The following is a 24,062-nucleotide window of genomic DNA, read 5'->3' on the forward strand; positions in this document are numbered from 1 at the left end:
TCCTCTCTCCCGTAACAACTTGTATCTCTATCCTTATGTACCGGACCTGTATCCTAGCGATCTGGTCCAACTTGTAAGCCACGGCAAGGGCTCTTCTTGCCCTCGATCAATATAAGCTCACGCGGCTCTCCACGGAGAGTAGGAACGCTTCCATCTGACAGCCTACCACTTCGATGACGAGATCGATGACGATGACGGGTCGAGGGAGAGGCTTTATATAGAAGGGGGGGTTTGCTTGGAGGAGGGGCAAAACAGGGAGATCGTATCCCGTGAAAATCGGGATTCCGACGGCGGTTCGAGCGAGCTCCAGCGTGCGTGGCTTGCGTAGGAGGAAGATGAGGCGGGCCCCACGCGTCAGTGGGTGCGGGCAAGGACGAGAGAGAGCGGGCGCCCGGGGCAGAGTGAATTCGGGGGCGCGCGCAGGGCTGGGCCGAAACTGGCGCTGTGGGCCGCGGCGGTTGGGTGGGGAGAGATAGAGAGCAGGAGCAGTGCTGGGCTTCGGCCTGGTATATTGTTCTTCGATTTTTTTTGTTTTTTGTTTTTAAAATACTGACAGAAAGGAAAACAAAAGGAGACAAAATTAAAAAATATTATATAGAATATAGTATATCAAAATTTTCAGAAAAACATTTCCTAAACCATGAACTATTTACCATGTTCAAAATCCACAAAAATTAAAAAAAGTCAAACAATGATTTCAAATTTATTTTCTACTAATTTTCTATTGAAGGGAATCAATTTACCCTTATTTCCATTTATTTATTTTTTGGAGAAAAATAATTTGAATAAAATCCAAATAAATTCCAAATTTGAAAGGGAGTTTCAAAATACTTTCAAATGACTTTCAATTTGATTATTTTTAACTTCCAACTCAAATTTCATATAATTGAAGAAGTCAATTTATTTTCTCGTGAAAATCATTGAGTTGCATAAAGTTTCAAATTAGAAAAAAATTCAGATGGAATTCAAATCTTTTCAAAACCCTTTTTATTTCAAACGGAAGAAGTAATATCATCTTCACTCTAGGGTTTTTGTTATGAAATGAATTTGAATTCATGGACATCAAATTGCAAAGATGCAAGCTTTGGGAAAGTCCTTTTATTCCCTCTCATTCAACATTCAAAAAGTTTCAAATTCCACTCACTTTCAGTCAATCAATCAAACAAACATACAATCAATCAACCAAAACTATTTATTTATTATAACATTCCAAAATTTAGAATTTTGGGATGTTACACTCTGCCTACACAAACCATTCACAATCCCTAAAAACTTCAGGTCCAAATTCGAAATATACATTGAGAAAAAAATCCAACATGAATAGTGTCAAAAAAGACAAAAGTCAAAACGTCACTAATCCACACCCAGATTTGTATTTTTTGTTTCTCAATGCGTATTTAGAATATGGACCTGAAATTTTTAGGGGTTCTACATTCGTGTGATGTGAACATTCACGTTTTTTCTAGAATTTTTTGAAATATTTGAAATTGAACTTTTTAAATGGTATCATGGGAGCATTTGGAAAAGTGGTATCATGCAAGTGGAGATCAGTTTCGAAAAGTAATAATGGTGTTTTTGTGCATGGTTTGAAAAAAGAATCGGTTGGAGGGGGCAGGTATCGATGGGATGGGTGAAAGTGATGGAAGCAAAAGCAACAAACTCACTTTTAAAAGTGCATATATATATATTTATTTATTAATATATATTGTTTAATTTTAAATTATTAGTATCATAGTAAACAAATTCATTTGTGCTAAAAAGATCTGTTCAAGTATCAAAGGTAAATAAAAAGGGTAAAAGAAATGGCTATAAATTTCCAAATTTTCGTATGAAAAGAAATTGGTCATGTATTCCATAAATATAGTCCTTGTAGAAACAGTGCAGAAAAATAATTAATTTATGTATTTATTTGAAGATTCTCTTGAATAAGAAAAGAAGTGTTTACATGTTATAAAAAAAGTTTCATTTAGTATATTTTTTAGAAATATTATTTTCTAAAAGAAATGTTAATATTTTCTTAAAAGATGGTCATGTTTTGGAAAAATAATTGCATATGCCAAAACATTCGTGAATATAAAATGTTCATGCTTTTGTTAGAAAATATCCTTGTATGTGAAAATATTGCCCATATATCTTTCTAAAGAAAAGTTCACGCTTCTCTAAAAAATGTTTGCACGGCTCATTAAAAATGTTGTGATAAAATTAAATAAAAGAAATAAGGAAAGAATAGAAAATAGAAAGATAGAAATGATAAAAATAAATGAAAATAAAAATGTGCTATCGTTCCGACGGTCCATGGATGCACGTGAGCGCTCCCCTATGAAAGAAACAAAAATCAAGTGTTGGCACCTTTGCTCTTTTATTTCATGAAAATGAAAAAGGAATTCACCCACGGAAGGGGGAGGGAGAAAATGCCGACGTCGGGGTCACTAGGACATGCATCTTAGTCGGGGTTAGGACAAGTGGCGTTTCGAGGGTGAACATGCAACTAGGCAGGTCAATGTTGGACATGCAACTGGGCCTCGCGCGTGAGCTGCGTGTTGATGATGAACATGTAACTAGGTCGAGCGAGTTGCACGCCGAGGTTGGACATGTAACTGGGCAGGTCAGGATGAGTTGCATGTCGATTATGGACATGCAATTGGGTCTCACACGTGAGTTGCATGTCGATGCGCATGCAACTAGATTGGATTTAGCTAAGTTGTGTGTCAGAGGTGGACATGCAATTGGCTCGGGGTTCACGCAAGTTGCGTATCGAGGGTGAACATGCAACCGAGCCGAGCGAGTTGTGTGTCCAAGGTCGACATGCAATTGGGTTAGTTAGGGCCGAGTTGCATGAACATGTGACCGGAGAGGTGTCCAGGGTTGGCATGCAACTCGATCAAGACGAGTTAAATGGTGAGAGTGGACATGCACCTGGGTCGGTTAGGCCTAAGATGCGTGTAAAGGATGGACATGTAACTGAGTCGGGAGAGTTGTATCATGTGGATGGACATGTAACTGTGTTCATGATCAAACAAATTATGTATCAAAGGTGGACATGCAACTGAGTTAGGGTTGGACAAGTTGTGAATGTAGGGTAGACATGAAATTAAATTCGAGGCCAGATAAATCTGTGTGTCAAAAATAGATATACAACTAGACCAGACAAGTTTATGTGTCCAAGTTACAGGTACAGCTCCAGTGCACAGAATTTGTAATACCCCTGAGTTATATAGAGTTAAATACACTCACAGTACCTGTACTCTCCGTATAAACTCACTTTGGTCACTGTATTCTGTCAAACGCAAATTATGGTCATTATGTTAAACTCTGCTGCGCACCATACGGTCACTCGCGTCGAAAACGGTCGTATCTGGACAGCTGGCATACGATGACCGGCCTGTTTTTTGCATTTAGGTCCCTCCACTCCCAGCTGCATCGGCCGCGTCGCTTCGTTCCACTTCATGCCCCATCGCGGAGAAAAAAAAGGGGGAGCGGAGACAGCGGAGGCGATCGAGGTCGACTACGGTTTCCCGTCGCGGCGGCTACCATGACCGGCGAAGGTGGTCCGTCGGCCGGAGCGAAAGACGCCGCCGACTCGCTGGATGCTGAAGGAAGCAGCAGCGAGCAGAAGCCCTTCCTCCGTCGACCTGATCATGCGCGGACGCCAGCAAAAGGTGAGCAATCTCGAGTCTTTTGTTCTTTGAGTTATATCTCAACTCTTTGTCGATTTGTTTGTAGGAGTCTCGATATGTAGTGCGTCGAATCTGTCAATTTTGCTCTGTTAGGGTTAGATGAACGATTTTGCTCTGTTGCTCTGAAATAAAAGAGGGTTTTTGCTCTGTTTTTTGATTTTTGCAGAGGAATACAACTATGATTACCCGTGTAGTCTAGGTATAAATCATGGTGGTTTTATCGTTGGTGAAGGTAGCTACAGGAGTTATTTTAGTGGGAAAACAGCTTGGTATGATTATGTGCCATCTGCAAAATTGAACATGTCTGAACTGGAAAGAATTGTTGAAGATTTAGGGTACGAGATGGCAGGCAGATTAGATGTGTATTGGTGTTTGCCAGGGTTACAAATTAGCACTGGGGGTCTTAGAAAAATATACTCTCAAGATGCTTGTGATAATATCAGTGCTTGTGTGGTTTTTGGACATAAGGAAATTCAGTTATATCTTGACCATGATCAGAGTTACAGGAACATTGATTGGGATGGTGTTGTGGTCTTTCCTGTTAATGAGTTACCTCATGTGATCAGTCCTAGGAAAGTAAAAGAGGAGAAATTTGCAGAGAGGATGGCTGAGCAAAATATGGCAGAGGTGCAAGGTGAATATCATGCAGAGGAGGCTGGGAACATGGAAGATGGGCAAGCTGGTGAGCAGCAATTCAATGAGGAAGAAATGGAACAGTATATGGCAGATGCAGAGGAAGATGATGTGGAACCTGATTTTGCAGAGGAAGAGGAGGAATATGCTGATGAAGAGGATGAGGTAGCTGTTGTGGAAGAGGAACAAGAGGAAGATGCTCAGTCAGCTGTAGATGATGGGAGTATCTCTCATGCTGCAAGAGAAGCTAGTGATTCAGACAATGAGGAAGGCTTTCTGGATAGTGATTATGCTATATCTGATGGAGATGCAGATCTTTTGGAAGATCAAGTTGAAGAAGTGGTAGTAGATATCAAAGGAAAGAAAGTTGTTGACACTGAACGTTCTTCTGATGAGGAAGATCTTCAGATGCCAGATTCAGATGAAGATGAGTTGAAGCACAACTTCAAGTCATTCAGGCCAGAAGATATGCATAACCCTGTGTTCAAAGTTGGACAACTCTTCCAATCACCAGAGATGTTAAGGAAAGCAATTAGAGAATACAGCTGCAAGAACAGAGTTGATATCTCATTACCAATAAATGGTAGGAAAAGAATTTCTGCCAGGTGTCAGGAAGGATGTACATGGTACTTATGGGCATCTCATGACAGCAGGACCAAGTGTATGATGATCAAGAGGATGACAAATGAGCACACTTGCTGCAAGAAGTGGAAAGTGAAAGCTTTTACTTCAAGATTTCTAACAGAGAAGTATGTTGAGCATTTCAGGGCTGATGATCACATGAATATGAGGAACTTCAGCAGGATTGTCCAAAAAGATTGGAACATGACACCCACCAGAAGCAAATTGCAAAGAGCCAGGAGATTAGCAATGAAAGTTATACATGGAGATGAAGAAGAGCATTATAATCTGCTATGGGACTATGCTAATGAAGTTAGGAGAAGTAATCCTGGTAGCACTTTCTATATCTCACTTGACAATGAAGAGAGATTTAGAAGGTGTTATTTCAGCCTTGATGCATGTAAAAGAGAATTTTTGGAGGGCTGTAGACCTGTCATTTGTCTTGATGGCTGCCATATCAAGACCAGGTATGGCGGTGTACTGCTAAGTGCCATTGGCATGGACCCTAATGATTGTATTTTCCCCTTGGCATTTCCTTATGTTGAAGTGGAAGACACACACCTGGACTTGGTTTCTTAGAGCTGTCAAGCAGGATCTTGCAATTATAAACACTGAGCCCTGGACAATTATGTCAGATAGACAAAAGGTAAATCCTGTTTGTATTCAGTTTCATTGATTTTTAGTTATAGAGGTGTTGTGTTAGTAGTATGCAATGCAGTTTCAGTTAGTAGTATGCAATACAATTTCAGTTAATAGTATGCAATGCACTTTCAGTTAGTAGTATGTAATGCAGTTTCAGTTAGTAGTATGTAATGCACTTTCAATTAATAGTATGCAATGCAGTTTCAGTTATTGTTTACTTCAAATCTGCCTGCAAGGACTGATCAATGCTGTGGAAGCCTTGTTTCCTCTCTCAAGTCATAGGTTTTGTGTGAGGCACTTATGGCAGAACTTCACAAGAGCTGGTCATAGAGGTGATGTGTTAAAAAATCAGCTGTGGAAATGTGCCAGAAGCACAACTGTTACTACTTGGGAAGAGAGCATGCAAGAGATGAAGGTTCTTAGCACAAGGGCATATGATTGGCTATATGATCTAGATCCCAACACTTGGGTGAGAGCATTTCAACCAGACTTTGTGAAATGTGACATTCTACTGAATAACAACTGTGAGGTGTTTAATAAGTAAGTGATCAGTACCAAAATTTACATATCAAACAGATGCACAACTCCTATTTATTAATGAGCTCACTATCTATATTTATGCATGCAGGTACATTCTAGAAGCAAGAGAATTTTCAGTCCTCTCTATGATTGACAGGATTAAGGGACAATTAACCAGCAGGATGGTCGCAAAAAGTGAAGAGATGCTTAAGTGGAATTCTCCAATCTGCCCAAAGATTAAGAAAAGGTTGGACAAGAACACAGAACTATCTAACACATGCTATGCTGAATTAGCTGGAGATGGCATATATTCTGTAGAGGACAAAGGACACACTTACATTGTGGAGATAAATTGCAGCATTTGCAGCTGTAGAAGATGGAACTTATCTGGAATTCCATGTCCCCACTCAATAGCATGCTGTCGGAGAGAGAAAATATCACCAATTGAGCTAGTTCACAAGTGCTATTTCATTGAATTTTACTACAGGGCATACTCCCATTTTATTGTGCCTTGCAGAGATAGAAGAGAGTAGACAAAAATGAATGGATGTCCTATTGCACCACCTCTTTATGTCAAAAAAGTTGGAAACCCAGGCCATAATAGGAGGAGGGCTCCTGAGGAAGTTGCAGATGGGAGAGGTGGAATTAGAATGACAAGACATGGTGTAGTTATTCACTGTGGGCACTGCAAACTACCTGGGCATAATAGGACTTCATGTTCTGATCTTAAAGCTGGAATACCACCTTATGTTCCTCCCCCAAAGCAGCAAGTTAGGAGAAGGAGAAGGACATCACCAATTGTTGAGGAAGAACAACAAGCAACTAATGCTGAAGAGGGGCAGCAAGAGTCAGCAGCTAATGCTGAAGAGGGGCAACCAGCAGAACAGACACAGGATGAGCCAGTCATAACACAGGATTTCACTGACCAAGTTCCTCTCTCTGCTGAATATGCTGAATGAAATGATGATGCAGGTACATTCCTGTTCTGTTCACTTTGACAAGCTTATTCTTTTGTCTTCTCCATGCTTTGATAGAAAGTGCATCAAGTACATTCCTGTTCTGTTCAGTTTCACAAGCTTATTCTTTTAAAGCTTATTCATCTACATATATGTTGCTACATGACAGTGTACATTTATACAGAGACCTTTGCCAAAGACATCTACTTCTACTCCTAGTCCATTGCCAGATAGCTCTTTTATTGCTGCTGCTAGAGATGCACTAGGTACAGGAAGAGCAAGCACCTCTACAGCTGCAGGGGACCTTGCTATGAAAGCTACAGCTATGAGAATTGTAAAGGAAAAAGTTTTTGCATCCCAAAGAGATGCAACACTGGAGAAAAGGTATCAGTCCCATGAGATGCAAGCTGCTGCTGTGCTTGCCAGAAGAGAAGCAGAGAAGGCAAAGAAAGAAGCTGAGAAGACAAAGAAATGAGAAGAAGCACTAGCAAGGAAAGAAGAAGAGAAGGCAAAGAAGAGAGCAGAAGCAATAGCAAAGAAAGATCAAGAGAAGGCAAGAAAAGCACAACAAATGGCAGCAGAGATAGAAGAAAGGAGGAAGGCTGCAATTGCAAGGAGAGAAGCACATGAACAAGCAAAGCAAAGGGAGGCTCAGGAGAAGTTAGCAGCTGCACAAGCAAAAAAGCAGCAAGCAGCAACAAAGAGGGCTGTTTCTGCATAAGCAAAAAAAGAAAGAAGCAGCAACCAAGAAGCCCAAGAGGGTGAACATGTTTGATGAACTGAGATGAATGTTCATTCTGTACTTTAGTTGCTTAAGTATGGTGATTAGTAAAACTATGGTCTTCATTTTGTTGTTGAACAAAGCACTGATGATCTTCATTTTGATGCTCAAATGGAGCATGTAGTTGAGCTTCATTCTACTCTTACAAAATGCAGTATGAATCTCAACTTTGTAATGCTTCTGAATTGGATATTTCATATGTCATGAAGCATATTGACCATGTTGATCCTTGTTTATGTGTCATATTCTGGTTATAATGTTTTGCAATGCTTATGTTCATGTGTCAATGTTGATCATTGTCGGTGTCAAAACCGGCGGATCTCGGGTAGGGGGTTCCGAACTGTGCGTCTAGGCGGATGGTAACAGGAGACAAGGGACACGATGTTTTACCCAGGTTCGGGCCCTCTTGATGGAGGTAAAACCCTACGTCCTACTTGATTAATATTGATGATGTGTATTACAAGAGTGGATCTACCACGAGATCAAGGAGGCTAAACCCTAGAAGCTAGCCTATGGTATGATTGTTGTAATGGATGTTGTGTCCTACGGACTAAAACCCTCCGGTTTATATAGACACCGGAGAGGGCTAGGGTTACACAGAGTCGGTTACAATGGTAGGAGATCTACATATCCGTATCGCCAAGCTTGCCTTCCATGCCAAGGAAAGTCCCATCCGGACATGGGACGGAGTCTTCAATCTTGTATCTTCGTAGTCTTGGAGTCCGGCGGACGATGATAGTCCGGCTGTGCGGACACCCCCTAGTCTAGGACTCCCTCAGTAGCCCCTGAACCTGGCTTCAATGACGATGAGTCCGGCGCCCATAATGTTCGGCATTGCAAGGCGGGTTCCTCCTTTGAATAATCCATAGAAGATTGTGACCACCAGGATAGTGTCCGGCTCTGCAAAATAAATTCCACATTCCACCGTAGAGAGAATAATATATACACAAGTTCAATCTGCTGACGTATTTTGTGGCATGACGTCACACCACTACCAAGCCTTTACTTGAATTGTTTTTTATTATACCGCCTCAGCGCATTTAGCGAAGCGGTTTCCTTGGCACGTCTTGTCGAAGCAGAGATCGTGTTCCCCTTATTCCGGGATTCTCATCAATACGGACGTGGGTAACCCAACCGCGCCATTGATGGTGGCGCTTGGGAGATAAGCGAGTTTTACCAGGCCGGTGGGGACGTATAGTCTTCGTCCGCCTATATATAAGGGGATAAGGATCCACCTTTTTACCTACGCCTTCTTCCTCCTTTGCTTATCCATCTCCGTGCACTCGAGCTCCAGCGCCCAAGTTTGCGCATCTCATCTCAACCTTCTCCGACCATGTCCGGAGTGGGAGGTAAATGGTTGGCATCCACCGTTAAGGAGGAGCACATCGCCAAACTGCGCAGCGCCTGATACCTTTCCGGAAACATTGCGCACCGGCTGCCCGACAAGGGGCGGCTCATCCCCACCCCCAGGCCCCATGAGAGGGTCGTATTTCTCCCCCACTTCCTCTGCGGACTGGGCTTTCCACTTCACCCCTTTGTCCGGGGGCTCATGTTCTACTATGGCCTGGATTTCCAAGATCTGGCGCCGAACTTCATCCTCAACATCGCGGCGTTCATCGTCGTGTGCGAGGCCTTCCTCTGCATCCAGCCCCACTTCGGCTTGTGGCTCAAGACCTTGAACGTCAAGCCGAAGGTAGTGAAGGGCACGCAGGCGGAGTGCGGAGGCGCCATGTTGGGCAAGATGCCCAACATCCTCTGGTTCGAAGGGGCCTTCGTGGAATCCGTCAAGGGGTTGCAGTCGGGGTGGTTCTACATCACCGAGTCGCGCGACCCTAAGTGGGCGGCGGCCCCCGAGTTCAGATCTGGCATCCCTGTGCAGCTCACCTCCTGGAAAGAGAAGGGCTTGCTATGGGGTAATTCGAAGGAGCTGACGGGACTCCAAGCCTGTATCCAGAAGCTGGTGAACAAGAAGCTCAGGCTGGTTAATGTGGTCCAAGTCATGCTCGTTCGCCGGATTCTCCCATGCCAAGAACGGGCATTCAATCTGTGGGAGTTTGATCCGGCACAGCACCAGGCGCTGTGCGGGCTCTTCGACATGACGTACGAAGGCGTCTGGAGGGTGCTGTTTAAGGGCGCCGAAGCCCCCGCATCCGCGACGGAAGATCGCGGATTTCACTCGCAGCATCCTGCCGACGAGGTAAGTGATTCTACCCCTTTACGGGACACCTGTTGTTAATAGTTCGACCCTAAGCGGGTTTCAATCTCCCTTTTCCTTTGACAGGAATGGATGAAGAAGGCCGAGCAGCTCATCTGCCCGGCTCCCATGCCAGAAGACCCAGTGGACGCCCGTCTAGCGGGGCTGCTGGTTCCGGCACCGCACGTGGTGCCGGAGAAGAAGGCCAAGAAGGTGGCCACGGGTACTCGAAAGAGTTCCTGTTTTCAGGCGTCCGACGACTCCGAGGCGGATTCCTCCCCCGAGGATGAGGAGGAGGAAGAAGACTCTCTCCCAGAGGAGGGAGAGAGAAAGAGGAAGGCCTCCCCAACAGGGGAGGCCGAAGGGTCCAAGAGGGGAAGAACTATTCCCCCGGACAGCTCCGCCAACACCAACGTTGGCGAGGAAGAGTGGCCCTCAAGGGCCAGGCCTCAGGCGAGATCGTATGTATCCGGATTCCTGAATGATCTGCAATTTCTTTTGTGTCACATAGTGTCCTTCTAATGCCGCATACTGCCTGCAGTCCGGCCGACGATGATCTCCCTGCTTCGTCGAGCGGGTCGTTGGCTGCGTCGGATGTGGATTCCATTCCGACTGCCTCCACCCCTCGCGTCGCTGAGGACGCCGAGGTGGTATCCCGGGAAGGGACCCATCAGGAGGAGGCTCCGGAGGCGCCGCAAGGCAGCCTCCCGGACTTTGCGCCGGACTCTACGCCGGAACCTGCAGTGGTTCCAGAGTCCGGCAGGCGGCCCCTTCGCAAGAAGGGCAAGACCGTGACACCGGTGGCCCCCGTCCAACCGGAGGCGCCGGACAACTTGTTGGAGGCGCTCAAAGGCGCTTCCATCGAGGAAGAACACCGCACTATCATGAGTGCGGTGATTCAGAAGGTTCAGCTCGCCAAGAGCGGGCTGACCGAAGCTTGCAGCAGCCTTCTAACAGGCTTTGAGGTAAGAAGTTAAAATTATGTAATGTAATACCACATAGACAGTAGCCCCTGATGCTCGGTTCGGTGTTCGAAAAGAAAAGCCGGACTGAGGATCTAAAATAGATATACGCAGGGTTGCTAAAAATTATGTCAATATGGGTTTGCAGGCTGCGCTGCTGACCTCTGCCGCACTGACTGCGGAGGTCGGTGCATTGAAGCAGGATCTCGAGCGGTCCGAGCAAGAGCTCGGCCGTGCCAAGAAGCAGCTCGAGGACAAAGAAGGTGAGTAACACCACTTTGAAAATTTACCTTACAGAAAAGGATTTAGGTTGCAATAAAAATAACAAGGATAACATGGGTACTGCAGGGGCCACGAACGAGGTGGCGACCCTGAAGGAGGTTGTGTCCGCGGCCGAACGCAATGCGGCCACGGAACGGGCAGAGCGCGAGAAGCAGGAGGCGCGGGTGGCGGAAGTGCGGCAAGAGCTCCAGGCTCTCATGGAAAAGCATGAGAGTTTGGAGCGCGACTCAAAGACTCGAGAGTCCGAGCTCGCCTCGGCTCTCGAAAGTGCCAAGTCCGCCAAGGCCGAGGCCCGTAAGGCCCTTCAGGAAGTTGAAGATGTGAAGAAAATAGCGGCGGGTAAGGCATTTTTCATGCAAAGCAAGCATGTTAATGTAAACTACCTAAAACTTACCCGAATTCGGAGCTCTCCAGGGGCGTTTGCAGATCTGCCTCGCAGTGTATCCAATGCCGCCGCATTCTACCGTGGTGAGGAGGGAGCTCAACGGAGAAGGTCTTCTGGTCTCAGTACGCTGAGGCCGGCCATCCGGTGCCCCCTAGCGACCAGCTGAAGCAGCTGGTCGAGCTCCACAAGGTGGCTGAGGAGGCCATGAAGGGCCTCATAGTCCGGCTGTGGCCTGGAGGGGCCATGCCTGGGAGCTACTTCGGTCTCGTGCGGCGGCTGGTGGATGCGTGCCCCTGGGTGGAGGTCATCAAGCGCTCCGCCTGTATTGAAGGTGCTCGTCAGGCCCTTGCCCGCGCAAAGGTGCACTGGGGCAAGCTGGATGCGGAGAAGCTTATCACTGACGCGCCAATTACTATAAACACGCAAGTTTATCACTGGGGCAAGCTGCATGCATGCGGAGAAGCTTATCACTGACGCGCCGCCAATGGGCAAGGAGTATCGTACGCCCGAGATGTACTATAAGACTGTCCTGAAGGGTGCCCGCAAGATTGCGGATGAGTGCCCCAGAGATGTAATTATTGAGTAGACTCGCTATGTATTATCCTGTGCGCTGAAAACTTTGTTCATATGCGCTAAGCAACGCTTGTTTAATTTAAAATATTACCTTCTGTGCGGCCGTTTATAAAATCTGAGAGATGGCAAGTCGTCGGCTTCAGCCCCCAAGCCACGAGTGCTGGGGTGTTCGGGATAAACTTGAGCACTCTTGTTCCCATTCTTGGGTCCATCTAGGGAGGCGCTCAACACAACGAACAAGGCAACCGGACTTATAATGCTTGAACACCCTCACTTAGCCATAGAATTCTATAATTTTAAATTTCGGCGAAGCCCGTGGTATTCGGAAGACCGAGTTGGGGGCGTTATCCACGCCTTGGCCGGACATTATCCGGTTCTTCGCTTGACGCGGCATAAGTCTTTAAGGACTCGAAAAGACCTCTTGAACAGCGACCAGTCTCTCGCCTTATCATGACAGTCAGTTTTAGCTTTCTCCACTGAGGCGCTCGCCCAGCTCAACCGGGGCGCAATCGCAGTGGTTCTCCCAATGCCACCTTAGCCGACAGAACAGAACATAAGGTACCAAAACGTGGGAGCCGGGCAAAACGAACTATTGACCCAAGACATGATTCGGAGCCGATTCATATAATGCTATAAGTTCGGGGTGCCGCACTTGTGAAAGTGTTCGGACTTATCACACCATAATGCGGGGAACATAAGCCCCTGGTGTATTCGGCCGTACCAAAATATACGGGTGCAAGATGTCATTAGTGAACATATATGTAAAGTAATGCAATAACAGGTAAAAAGTGCTGCATTATTTATTCAAGGGATTCTGCTATGAGTGCGGAATGATACAAATAGTGCGGTAAGCAAGGGATTGGACTAATTAAACATGTCCCCCTCCAGGGATGGGCTGCGGACTGGTGTATATAATCAAATTTAATGCTCGTAATGGAGACCACCTGAGTGTTCGTTGCAGCCTTCTTCCCTCCCTGGCTGTTGCATCGTGAGTTCGGCGGGTTCGCCGCCGGACAGGGCCTCTGGTGAACGGAGTCCTGTTTATACAAAGAAAGAAAATAATAAAAAAGAGCGACACACTTGTGAGCCCCTGGTGTGGTCTAGCCGCACTCTGGGTCTGTTGTGGTCGTGCCCCTCCCCCTAAGCCCATGGTATCTCGAGAGTGTAATGATGTACGCGGAGAGTTGGTCTTGCAATTATGCAAGGGCTGGGGTTGGGGCCGCATTGCTACGCGTGCTCGGATCGTGCCAGGTGGTCTTGGTTGATGTTGCTTCGGGCGCGTTTGGCCGTGTCCGGCTGTTTAACAGCCGGACTCGAAAATTGTCTTAAAAGGCTGCTCTGTACTTCTGCCGCGAGAGCCGCTGTATGTTCCTCCATCCGGAAGGAGCGTTCCGTATTTCCGTTGACCGTGATGACTCCTCGAGGGCCTGGCATATTGAGCTTTAGGTATGCGTAATGCGGCACCGCGTTGAACTTTGCGAACGCGGTTCATCCGAGCAGAGCGTGATAGCCGCTGCGGAACGGGACTATGTCGAAGATTAACTCCTCGCTCCGGAAATTTTCCGGGGATCTGAAGACCACTTATAGTGTGACTGAGCCTGTACAATTGGCCTCGACACCTGGTATGACGCCTTTGAAGGTCGTCTTTGTAGGTTTAATCCTTGAGGGGTCTATGCCCATCTTGCGCACTGTATCCTGATAAAGCAGGTTCAGGCTACTGCCGCCGTCCATCAGGACTCTTGTGAGGTGAAATCCATCGACGGTTGGGTCTAAAACCAATGCGGCGAATCCGCCATGGCGGATACTAGTCGGATGGTCTCTTCGATCGAAAGTGATCGGGCAAGAGGACCATGGATTGAACTTAGGGGCGACTGGCTCCATCGCATATACGTCCCTTAGTGCACGCTTCCGCTCCCTCTTGGGTATATGGGTTGCGTATATCATGTTTACTGTCCGCACTTGTGGGGGGAAACCCTTCTGTCCTCTACTGTTCGGCGGTCGGGTCTCTTCCTCGTCGTCGTTGTGCATCCCCTTGTCATTGTTTTCGGCAATTAACTTGCCTGCCTGCTTGAATACCCAACAATCTCTGTTGGTGTGATTAGCTGGCTTTTCGGGGGTGCCATGTATCTGGCATGAGCGGTCGAGTATTCGGTCCAAATTGGACGGACCCGGAGTGGTTCTTTTGAATGGCTTCTTCCGCTGACCGGGTTTAGAGCCTCGGAATCCGGTGTTAACTGCCGTATCCTCCTTGTCGTCGCCATTAACGCGGCGTTTATTTTTGCTTCGACGCGACCTGCCATTGTGGTCATTAGTGTCCGGACTACCAGCATTTTTACTGAGGTTGTTGCTGCGAGCTAGCCAGCTATCCTCTCCCGCACAGAAGCGGGTCATTAATGATGTGAGGGCTGCCATGGATTTCGGCTTTTCCTGTCCTAGGTGCCGGGCTAGCCACTCGTCGCGGATGTTATGTTTGAAGGCTGCGAGGGCCTCTGCATCCGGACAGTCAACAATTTGATTTTTCTTTGTTAAGAACCGTGTCCAGAATTGCCTGGCCAATTCGTCTGGCTGCTGGATTATGTGGCTTAGATCATCGGCGTCTGGTGGTCGCACATATGTGCCCTAGAAGTTGTCGAAGAATGCGGCTTCCAGGTCCTCGCAACACCCAATTGACTCTGCGGGCAGGCTGTTAAGCCAATGCCGAGCTGGTCCTTTAAGCTTGAGCAGGAGGTATTTGATGGCGTGGAGATCGTCGCCGCGGGCCATATGGATGTGAAGGAGATAATCTTCGATCCAAACCGTGGGGTCTGTCGTGCCATCGGAGGATTCAATGTTTACGTGTTTAAACCCTTCAGGGATTTGATGATCCATTACTTCGTCAGTGAAGCATAGCGGGTGTGCGGCGCCTCTGTATTGAGCAATATCACGACGTAGCTCAAGGGAGCATTGTCTACTGTGTTCGGCCCGACCGAGGTTGTTGTATCCGGCTCGACGGTATTCGTCGTGGGTCGTGGGGCGCCCACGTGATCCATAGATAGATCTGGATTGTCTTGCTTTGTCCTCCAATATATCTCGCAAGTCCAGCGCGTTCCCTCTTGGCTTCGTACTTTTGGAGCGATGCCGGGGTACAGTCTTGGTGGAGAGCCTGGATGCCTCTCTGTCACGACCACGGGGTGGTCGGTCGGCCATATTGTGCACTGGTGATGAAGGTATGTATGCTTCCTCCTCGAATCGGGGGAGCAACTTGCGTTTTGGGTAGCTTTTGGAGGGGCGCTCGAGTTCATACTCTTCGGCCGCGAGGACCTCGGTCCATCTGTCGGCCAGCAGGTCTTGATCAGCTTGAAGCTGCTGCTGCTTTTTCTTTAGGCTATTTGCTGTGGCCATTAGCCTGCGTTTGAAACGCTCCTGTTCGACGGGATCCTCGGGCACGACGAATTCGTCGTCGTTGAGGCTTGCCTCGTCTTCGGAGGGAGGTATGTAATTATCATCCTCGACCTCTTCGTCTGCCGCTCTCTCGTGAGGGCTTGCTTCTGCATCCTCCTGCGCTGAATCTTGCAGGAGGGGATTGTCTTCAGCACTATCTGGGGTATTATTATCTCCTGTGCCGGAATCTCCATTCTTTCTGTGGCGGGATTTAGAGCGGCGCCGCTGACGTCGGCGCTTGTGGAATATGCCTCCGCTACTTCCTCGCTGTCCCCATCTTTTAGGGTGTCCACCATGTATATGTCGTATGACCAGGTGGTTTTCCAGTGCCCTATAGGCGCTGGTTCTTGTTCGTCTCCGGCATCGTCGTCCATACCGTCGATGTCTTCGGAGTCATAGTCTAGCATGTCGGTTAGATCGTCGACAGTGGCTACAAAGTGGGTAGTGGGTGGGTCTTGAATTTCTTCATCGTCCGCATCCCAACCATCCTGGCCATAATCCGGCCAGGGCTCTCCGGATAGGGAGAGATGCTTTAGTGAATTTAGGATGTCGCCAAAGGGCGAGTGCTGAAAGATGTCCGCAGTGGTGAACTCCATGATCGGCGCCCAATCGGATTCGATTGGCAGGGGCGCAGGAGGTTCGGAGTCCGGCAGGGAGTCCGGCACCTCGGAGTCACGAGTTTTATAGGGGACAAGGTCAGTGTTCGGCTCCATCGCCGCGGAAGTTGCAGCCCCCGAGGCGGTGTCCAGCCACCGGTCCTCGATCTGGGCGATCGGCTCCGGACTGAGGGCCGGAGCGGATTCGTGTGCGGCCACCAAGGCACTGTCGTGACAGCGCGGCACGCCCGGCTGTGGCTCGAGCCCGTCGAAGATCAAGTCCCCGCGGATGTCGGCCGTGAAGTTTAGGCTTCCAAACCTGACCTGACGGCCAGGGGCGTAGCTTTCGATCTGCTCCAGATGGCCAAGTGAATTAGCCCGCAGTGCGAAGCCGCCGAATACGAAGATCTGTCTGGGAAGAAAAGTCTCACCCTGGACGACGTAGTTGTTGATTGAAGAAGCCATCGAGCCTATCGGTGACGACACAGAGGAACTCTCAATGAAAGCACCAATGTCGGTGTCAAAACCGGCGGATCTCAGGTAGGGGGTCCCGAACTGTGCAGGCGGATGGTAACAGGAGACAAGGGACACGATGTTTTACCCAGGTTCGGGCCCTCTTGATGGATGTAAAACCCTACGTCCTGCTTGATTAATATTGATGATGTGTATTACAAGAGTGGATCTACCACGAGATCAAGGAGGCTAAACCCTAGAAGCTAGCCTATGGTATGATTGTTGTAATGGATGTTGTGTCCTACGGACTAAAACCCTCCGGTTTATATAGACATCGGAGAGGGCTAGGGTTACACAGAGTCGGTTACAATGGTAGGAGATCTACATATCCGTATCGCCAAGCTTGCCTTCCACGCCAAGGAAAGTCCCATCCGGACACGGGACGGAGTCTTCAATCTTGTATCTTCGTAGTCTTGGAGTCCGACGGACGATGATAGTCCGGCTGTCCGGACACCCCCTAGTCCAGGACTCCCTCAATCATGTCTCTGGTTATGTTCATGTCTCTGGTTATGATGTTTTGCAATGCTGATCATGTTGATCATGTTGTGATGTTCATGTGTCAATGTTGATCATGCTCATGTGTCAATGTTGATCATGTTGTGATGTTGTGTTGATGGTGAATGCATCGAGGTTCGAAGGCGAGACGGAAGATTGTTGATGATGAATGCATCGAGGCTCGAAGGCAAGACGGAAGATTGTTGATGATGAATGCATCGAGGCTCGAAGGCGAGACGGAAGATTGTTGATGATGAATGCATCGAGGCTCGAAGGCGAGATGGAAGATTATTATTCATAAATGTTTTGCATGCATAAAACTTATATTCATACCCATCTTATCAAAACACATATCATAGGAAACACAAAGATCACATCGAACATAAATTTATTCATCACAAAGAACACAAAGATCACTTCATAAATTGCGTAATTTCCTGCATAAATATTACCCAGCACATGTCTTTGCATATTGAAGATCACATCTTCAAGACTGCAACTCCAAAGAACACAACAAGTGCAAACAACAAAGCAACTATCATCTTCAACACAACCACAATCTCATTTCCTACTACAACTACAGACCTTCTCATCTCTTCCTTCTTGATCTTGCACCATATGATGGTCATGTCCCAGCCCTCCCTGATGCTCATCTCCTTCCTGCTGGCCATGCCCCTGCCCAACATGATGCTCATGCCCCCCCCCCCCCCAGATGGCCATATTTCACCAAATACAGAACATATGAGAGCTCCCAATTCCAGAAATCACAGCCCACTTTCTTTGGTTGCACCGGAAACAATAACAAACCATGAACATTATGGATTTGCAGTGGAAACAGTAACACTATGGATTTGCAGTGGCAGAAGTTACTCACATTATGGTCCATGCATTTGTAGAAGAAGATGTTTGTATGCTTCGGGGTTTGCGACAACAATCGCTTCACAAGCACGCCGCAGTCAGGGCACTTGATCAGAGGAAGCACAACAGCAGCAGCGCCGGACGAGCTCGCGCTGGACATGGCCTTCGTGGAGGAGCTCGCGGCGGAGGACGGCACAGAAAGCGGCGGGGAAGGACGGGACAGAAAGCGGCGGAGCGGCGGCGGAGGAGATATCCTGCGTGCCGGCAAAGATGCAGAGAGGCTCGACGGCGGCGACGGCGAGGCCGAGACGGCTGGGCGGGCTAGGGATTTGGAGTGCGTGGGGAGGGGAGTGGGGAACGAACGCAGCTAGGAGTGGAGGGACCTAAATGCAAAAAACAGGCCGGTCAAAGCGGTCAGCATATGCCAGCTGTCCAGATACGGCCGTTTTTGACGCCAGTGACCGTATGGTGCGCAGCAGAGGTTAACATAATGACCGTAATTTGTGTTTGACAGAATACAGTGACCAAAGTAAGTTTATACGGAGAGTACAAGTACTGTGAGTGTATTTAACTCTATATAAAGCTATTGAATCAGAAAAGAAAGAAAAAAAACTCCAGTTGACGGGAATGGTTGAAGCCCGCAGCACAAAAATGGCGTTGGAGAAAAAGTAATGGCACAAATAGACAGCTAACGAGTCAGGCTTTGTCATCTCCTTTTTACTCTGTTCTCTTAATTTCTCAAGGCATCGACAATACGTATGTGCGTGGTCAGCTAAAACGAAATACAAACGTGGCAACGGCACAGCCGAGGTAAAATGATACGAGCACAACGGAACATACCCTGGGCCGTCGCGACAGCACAAAGAAAAAGCACGAATCTTGACGATATAAATCGAACAGTGAAGAAATTAGCTGAGACAACTAATTCTCATCTAGATGAGAATTAGCAAAACTTTTAATTAAAATTATTTAAGAAAGATTCACAAAATCCCTACTTTAATACTAAAGATATACTCTGTAAATTATATAAGTGTTTCTACAAACAGTATGCATGACTTATGGTGAAGTTGTGAATACATAATCTTATTTTCACTGTTCTCTGGAAAAGAAATGTTCACATCTAGGTATCGGTCTATATTAGTGGACATATAGGGTCCGACATCGGCCATATTGGTCGAAATTTCGGTCTATATGAGATGATATGTGCAAAAATGATATTTACAAAATGATAGGTTATAGCCATGTCGGTAGACGGTAGACCCCCAAACTGATATATCGGTTGCAGCGGCCTCGATTTAGAAGCATGGAGGTAACCATGTCCATCTTTAACAACGAGCGCCTGTATCTGGATATGCAGGGGTACCTACAAACTAAGTGGCAAAAAAGGAAACCATTTTTTCAGCAGCCACCACTTGCAGGTTCAATTGAGCTTCGGAGGCCATTGCCCCTCAGTGCCGTGCAGTGCTCCTCCGCTTCCGGCTGCGAGCAGACAATAACTACTGCCATCCCATTCACGTGTGCCTCTTGCATGATATTAACAGCATTGTCGACGGTCATCCCAGGGATAACCTTCATCAGGACTTGGACAACATACTCCCGCCTGTTTTCATTGTCATTGTGCAGGACGACTCGGAATGGAGGTGACATCTTCCGGGATTTCCTGCGAGTGAAAAAGGATGCGAGAATATCTTGGTGTTCTATGATTATAACCAATGCATGTAAATGCGCCGAAAATTCCACCCAAAAAAAGGGCAGATGACTTGAAATTAGTTTATCAGATCTCAAAGTTGAACCCGGTAATACTGCAGATCAGTCAGTTTTATTAACCTATTTATTTCATTGCCTCATATTATGTTAGCTCAAGCGTGTGGCTTGTTCTCAGATCTTATGCATCACTTTTGTCTGCCATTTTTTGTGATTTATTATACCTAGTAATATATTTTATAATCCAATGAATAAGATGGCAACTGATTGTTAATTATTTCAGTTTCACAACAATAAAGCAAAATCCAACAATCATATGATGTACTCCCTCCGTCCCATGATATAAGATCGTTTTGCAAGCTAAAACAACTTGCAAAACGATCTTATATTATGGGACGGAGGGAGTAAGATTGAACACATTATTTTTGTTCAAGCTATAATGCCTTGCAAAAATAAACCACAAGATAATCCTCCTCATGCCTAATGGCCATTGCGGTTTCACGAAAAGTCAAGCTAGGCTCATTGATCTGTCATTGTTCCTTATGTCCTATACCACAAGACATTAAAAGTGAATAATGTAACCCTGAAATTTAAATGTGCAGATTTTTCTTTAAAACGACTTACATGCCTATATCTGGTACTAGAACGACGTGCCTACATCCGGCACTAAAACAGCACTCCTAAACGTACAACCCACCCCACACAAGGAGAAACTTCATACTGACAGTTCTAACAGCAAACAGGACAGGAAATGTGTCATTCACGACAACACCACTACAGTAAAGGCATTTCGAGTCTTCACTGGGGCCACCATATGTGCAATGCAGATTATTAACTTCATGACCAGTTGACATAACTTGACAAGTACAGTTATAAATTGGTGAAAACAAAAACATATGTGTAGCTATAAAACAGTTAAGCTAGATAAACTAAAGACCCCTGCTGCTCTGAATAACTGTGGTTCATGGTTTTGCCTTGTGAAGAAATAAACTGGCTTTGTGCTCTGGCAGTAATAACAATGACTATGGAATGGTTAAGTATTGGACGTTTCAAGTGAAGCAGCTCACACCACTAGGATTAATAACATTCTTATTTGTTTGGCATCACCTGAAGTAGTATATTGTTCAGTTTCCATCAGTAGGTGGGAAATTACACTCAACTTGGCAGGGTTTAGAATCTATTTCTGAGATCTGAACCGATACTGTAAAAATAATCTATCCACTTTTTCCGAACAAAAGACATGTCCAGTTCTTGGAATTTGCACTTACAAAAGGAAAAAAAATATTTATGCAGAGGCCAAGGGGAAACCATCTTTTTCGGGAAAAGAAGGAAAAATATTCACAATTAACAGAAATAGACTTACTTCTTATCGAATTCAGATTGACGGCCAGGAGAAACTTTCTCTGCTGGTCGATCAAGCACACCACCACCTTTGCCTGGTGCAGCTGCTGTGATTACAATGGGGGTGGCAACGTTTGTCTGTAGAAAGAACATGTATTTCCTGCGAACATGGACAACCAAAAAGAAAGATGAAAAAATTCCTGCAAGGGCAAACACGGATAAAGACTGCATAACAAACAAATCTTTCACCAATGTATTTTTTTTCCCAAGAATGAATCTTCCATCTAAACTAAAAGTTCTTGAAGGGGTTTGTAACAGCTCTTGCTCACAGTTCAAGCTCAGCTTTGTCCTCACTTGTCATAACTAAAAACTAAAGGGGTTTCAACACTATACAGCTGAAAGGATGAAAGCCACTGTTTTGATTGCACAAGTCCCTGAACAAGAGTGGACGGGTAAAAAAATACAGTATATTAAAGAAAACAAGGGTTCTGTTGAATTTCAAGTATTCAGTCTCACCAATAAGATACCGAGACTTGCATCACATTTGGAATGACACAAAAAAGATACTTCATCAGAAAGAGGTCTACGAAGACTTGGGCAAACATCGACGTTCGCTGGCTCATGTGGCAAAGAGAAAATAGAGTACGTTATAAGAAATTAATCAATCAGTGGAGTATTCAGGAGCAGCAATTTAATCATTCGAATGTTTTGTGATTTTTTTAGATAGTATATAGTAGTCTTAGACTTTGTATTTTGATGAGCCTCAACTGAAGCAAGCTGCAGACAACAACAGCTATTTGAACAGGGTGAACCCTCACTCTCCTCTTGACAGTACAGCAACAGCAGTTCCTTATAATGATGAAATAGATGAATTATGGCCAAATCTCGCAGCGATTTCCAAGAAAAGTGATGCCGAAAATCGATAACGGCAGCGGTTACTCCCGGAAATGCTTTCAAAGCTATCACTAAACTGGAATCAGGGAATCAAATCTATTCACCTGCTGTTCTACAACAGAAAACCTATTACTAGCCTTATCTTATCGGCCAAGTGTGAGGGCCGCGGCGCCATCCAAGACAATCCATTAAAACAGAAAGCATCCATGAAAAAGAAAAGGAGAGGGGCGCGGTCGTACCTGCCACCCAGCGGTTGTTGGGGGAGCGGTTCGTGGAGAGGGCGATACAGGGCGGAGGGGAGGCCAGCAGGGGAGCATCCTGGCAGCATAGCGGCCGGGGCGGAGGCTGAGCCGGCTGCCGGATGCCGGGGCGCAGGGTCGCGGCGCGCTCGGGCGGGGGATGCCGGGAGGGCGGCGGGCCAGCGGTGGAGGAGATAATGCAGGCGAAAGTGCGGTTCTTTTTTTTTTGTTGGAGGGAGGAGATAATGCAGGAGAGAATGTACGGTTGGTGTGAGGCTGTGAGGCAGTAGGAGCGCTCGCCAATGGGCTCGTTTTTTCTTTCGTTATCGCATTTTTTTTGGTTTTTTCTTTGGGCACCACTAGGCGCCGGCGCACCGGCCGAATGTTTCGGCCGGTCTGCTCCCAGCCGTCCGATCTGCTGTGCGATGCCGTCAGATCAGAGCTTCTCTGCTGTTTTTTTAACCTTCTCCTCGTCTCCGGCCGCTCACCGCCCCGGCCGCCGGTCGGAGTTGACCGCTCGCCGCCTCGGCCGCCCGTTGGAGCGCCATGGATGCAGCTCCGCGACTCAGCTCGTCCAGTCCGCTCGCCGCCCTGGCCGCCTGTCGGGGCCGCCCCGCGCTCCGGGACTCAGCTCGCCCTGACCGCTCGCTGCCCCCGCTGCTCGTCGGAGTGCCATGGATGCAGCTCCGCCTCACCGATGATTGGTTCCAGAAAAAAACAGAGATGCCCCGTGGTAGCATGTCCCCGTGTCAGTCGTAGCAAATGAAAACAACGGTTGCAGCAAAAAATTCTATTAGTGTCGCCATTGTAGCAAAAATGTTAATCGGATGTAGCAAAACACATTGCCAATGGTAGCAAAAAACGAGGCTGTTGCAACAAAAATGCCGTCCTTGTCGTCGCCGGTCACACCTCAATCGTAAAAAAGCACCATGGCCACATGAATGGATGTAGCAAAAACACACAGACGGTAGTAGCAAAAAATTGACACGGTTGTAGCTTTTCCCCTCTACGGTGGAAGCTTTTTTGTAAACGATTGAAACTTTTTTCGTTTTGAGCAGCGCCTGGGTGAAATATTCCTCTCTCGTTCGGTTGAAGCTTTTTTATTGAAGGTTAGTAGCATTTTCTGTAGACGGTTGTAGCTTTCCTCGATGGCATTGAACGCTTGTAACTTTCTGTATATCCGATGTAGCAAAAGTCGACGCCGGTTGTAGCAAAATGTGATACAGGTTGTAGCGTGTGACAAAAAAGCACGATGTCTAGTGTTTTCTCGGAACAACGCCGCCGTCCTCGCAGCTCACAGTCACCATGCTCGCCGTCCCATGATGGGAGCTCTCCCAGGCACCAGTTGCAGCAGGCCACGACGTGGTTCCAGCTTCCGCCTAGGCCGGTTGCAACACGTCTCGCTGTGGGCATGTCTTCTCCGGTGACCGGTCTCCGCTCGTAGCATGTCCTCGTTGGAGCGTGCAGCACGACGCCGGAGGGCAACGTGGTGTGGGGTGGCAAAGGCCAGGCCGTCGCCCCAGGCGCGCGGCTGTTCGCCGTGGCCGGTTGCGGGCGTAGTCCCAGCCTGCCCGGACTCGACACCGACGACATCACCTGCCAGTAACCGGGGTAGCTGGTGTGTGGTGGGGGGCCATTACCGGTCAATGCTTGGGGTTGGGGAGGAAGCCTAGATGCAGGAGGAGGGAAAGCAAAACGTGAGCAGGTGGAAAATAACTGCGGAAGGATAAGGGATGTCAGGTGGGCCTACTAGCAGCAACAGCTAGCGAGTGCGCGG

At 47.1% G+C, this 24,062-nt stretch overlaps 1 protein-coding gene across 1 annotated transcript; it reads right to left on the minus strand.

The window, feature by feature from the left end:
* Positions 1-19,169: 19,169 nt before the first annotated feature.
* LOC123043145 (ATP-dependent Clp protease adapter protein CLPS1, chloroplastic) lies at positions 19,170-22,582 on the minus strand. The gene is made up of 3 exons (XM_044465498.1): positions 22,286-22,582; positions 21,175-21,312; positions 19,170-19,767 (listed from the first exon to the last, which is right to left on the minus strand). Exons 1-3 carry the CDS (start codon positions 22,372-22,374, stop codon positions 19,506-19,508), a joined length of 489 nt encoding a protein of 162 aa, XP_044321433.1. The 5' UTR covers positions 22,375-22,582; the 3' UTR covers positions 19,170-19,505.
* Between the last annotated feature and the right edge of the window lie 1,480 nt (positions 22,583-24,062).

The sequence above is a fragment of the Triticum aestivum genome, chromosome 2B, assembly GCF_018294505.1.
Source record: "Triticum aestivum cultivar Chinese Spring chromosome 2B, IWGSC CS RefSeq v2.1, whole genome shotgun sequence".
NCBI classification, from domain to species: Eukaryota; Viridiplantae; Streptophyta; class Magnoliopsida; order Poales; family Poaceae; genus Triticum; species Triticum aestivum.

Coding starts and splice junctions, on each gene's coding strand:
- LOC123043145 (XM_044465498.1), bottom strand. CDS start 22,374: ATGCTGCCAGGATGCTCCCCTGCTGGCCTCCCCTCCGCCCTGTATCGC. Junction 21,313..22,285: donor CAACAACCGCTGGGTGGCAG/GTACGACCGCGC, acceptor CCATGTTCGCAG/GAAATACATGTTCTTTCTAC. Junction 19,768..21,174: donor CAATCTGAATTCGATAAGAA/GTAAGTCTATTT, acceptor TTTCACTCGCAG/GAAATCCCGGAAGATGTCAC.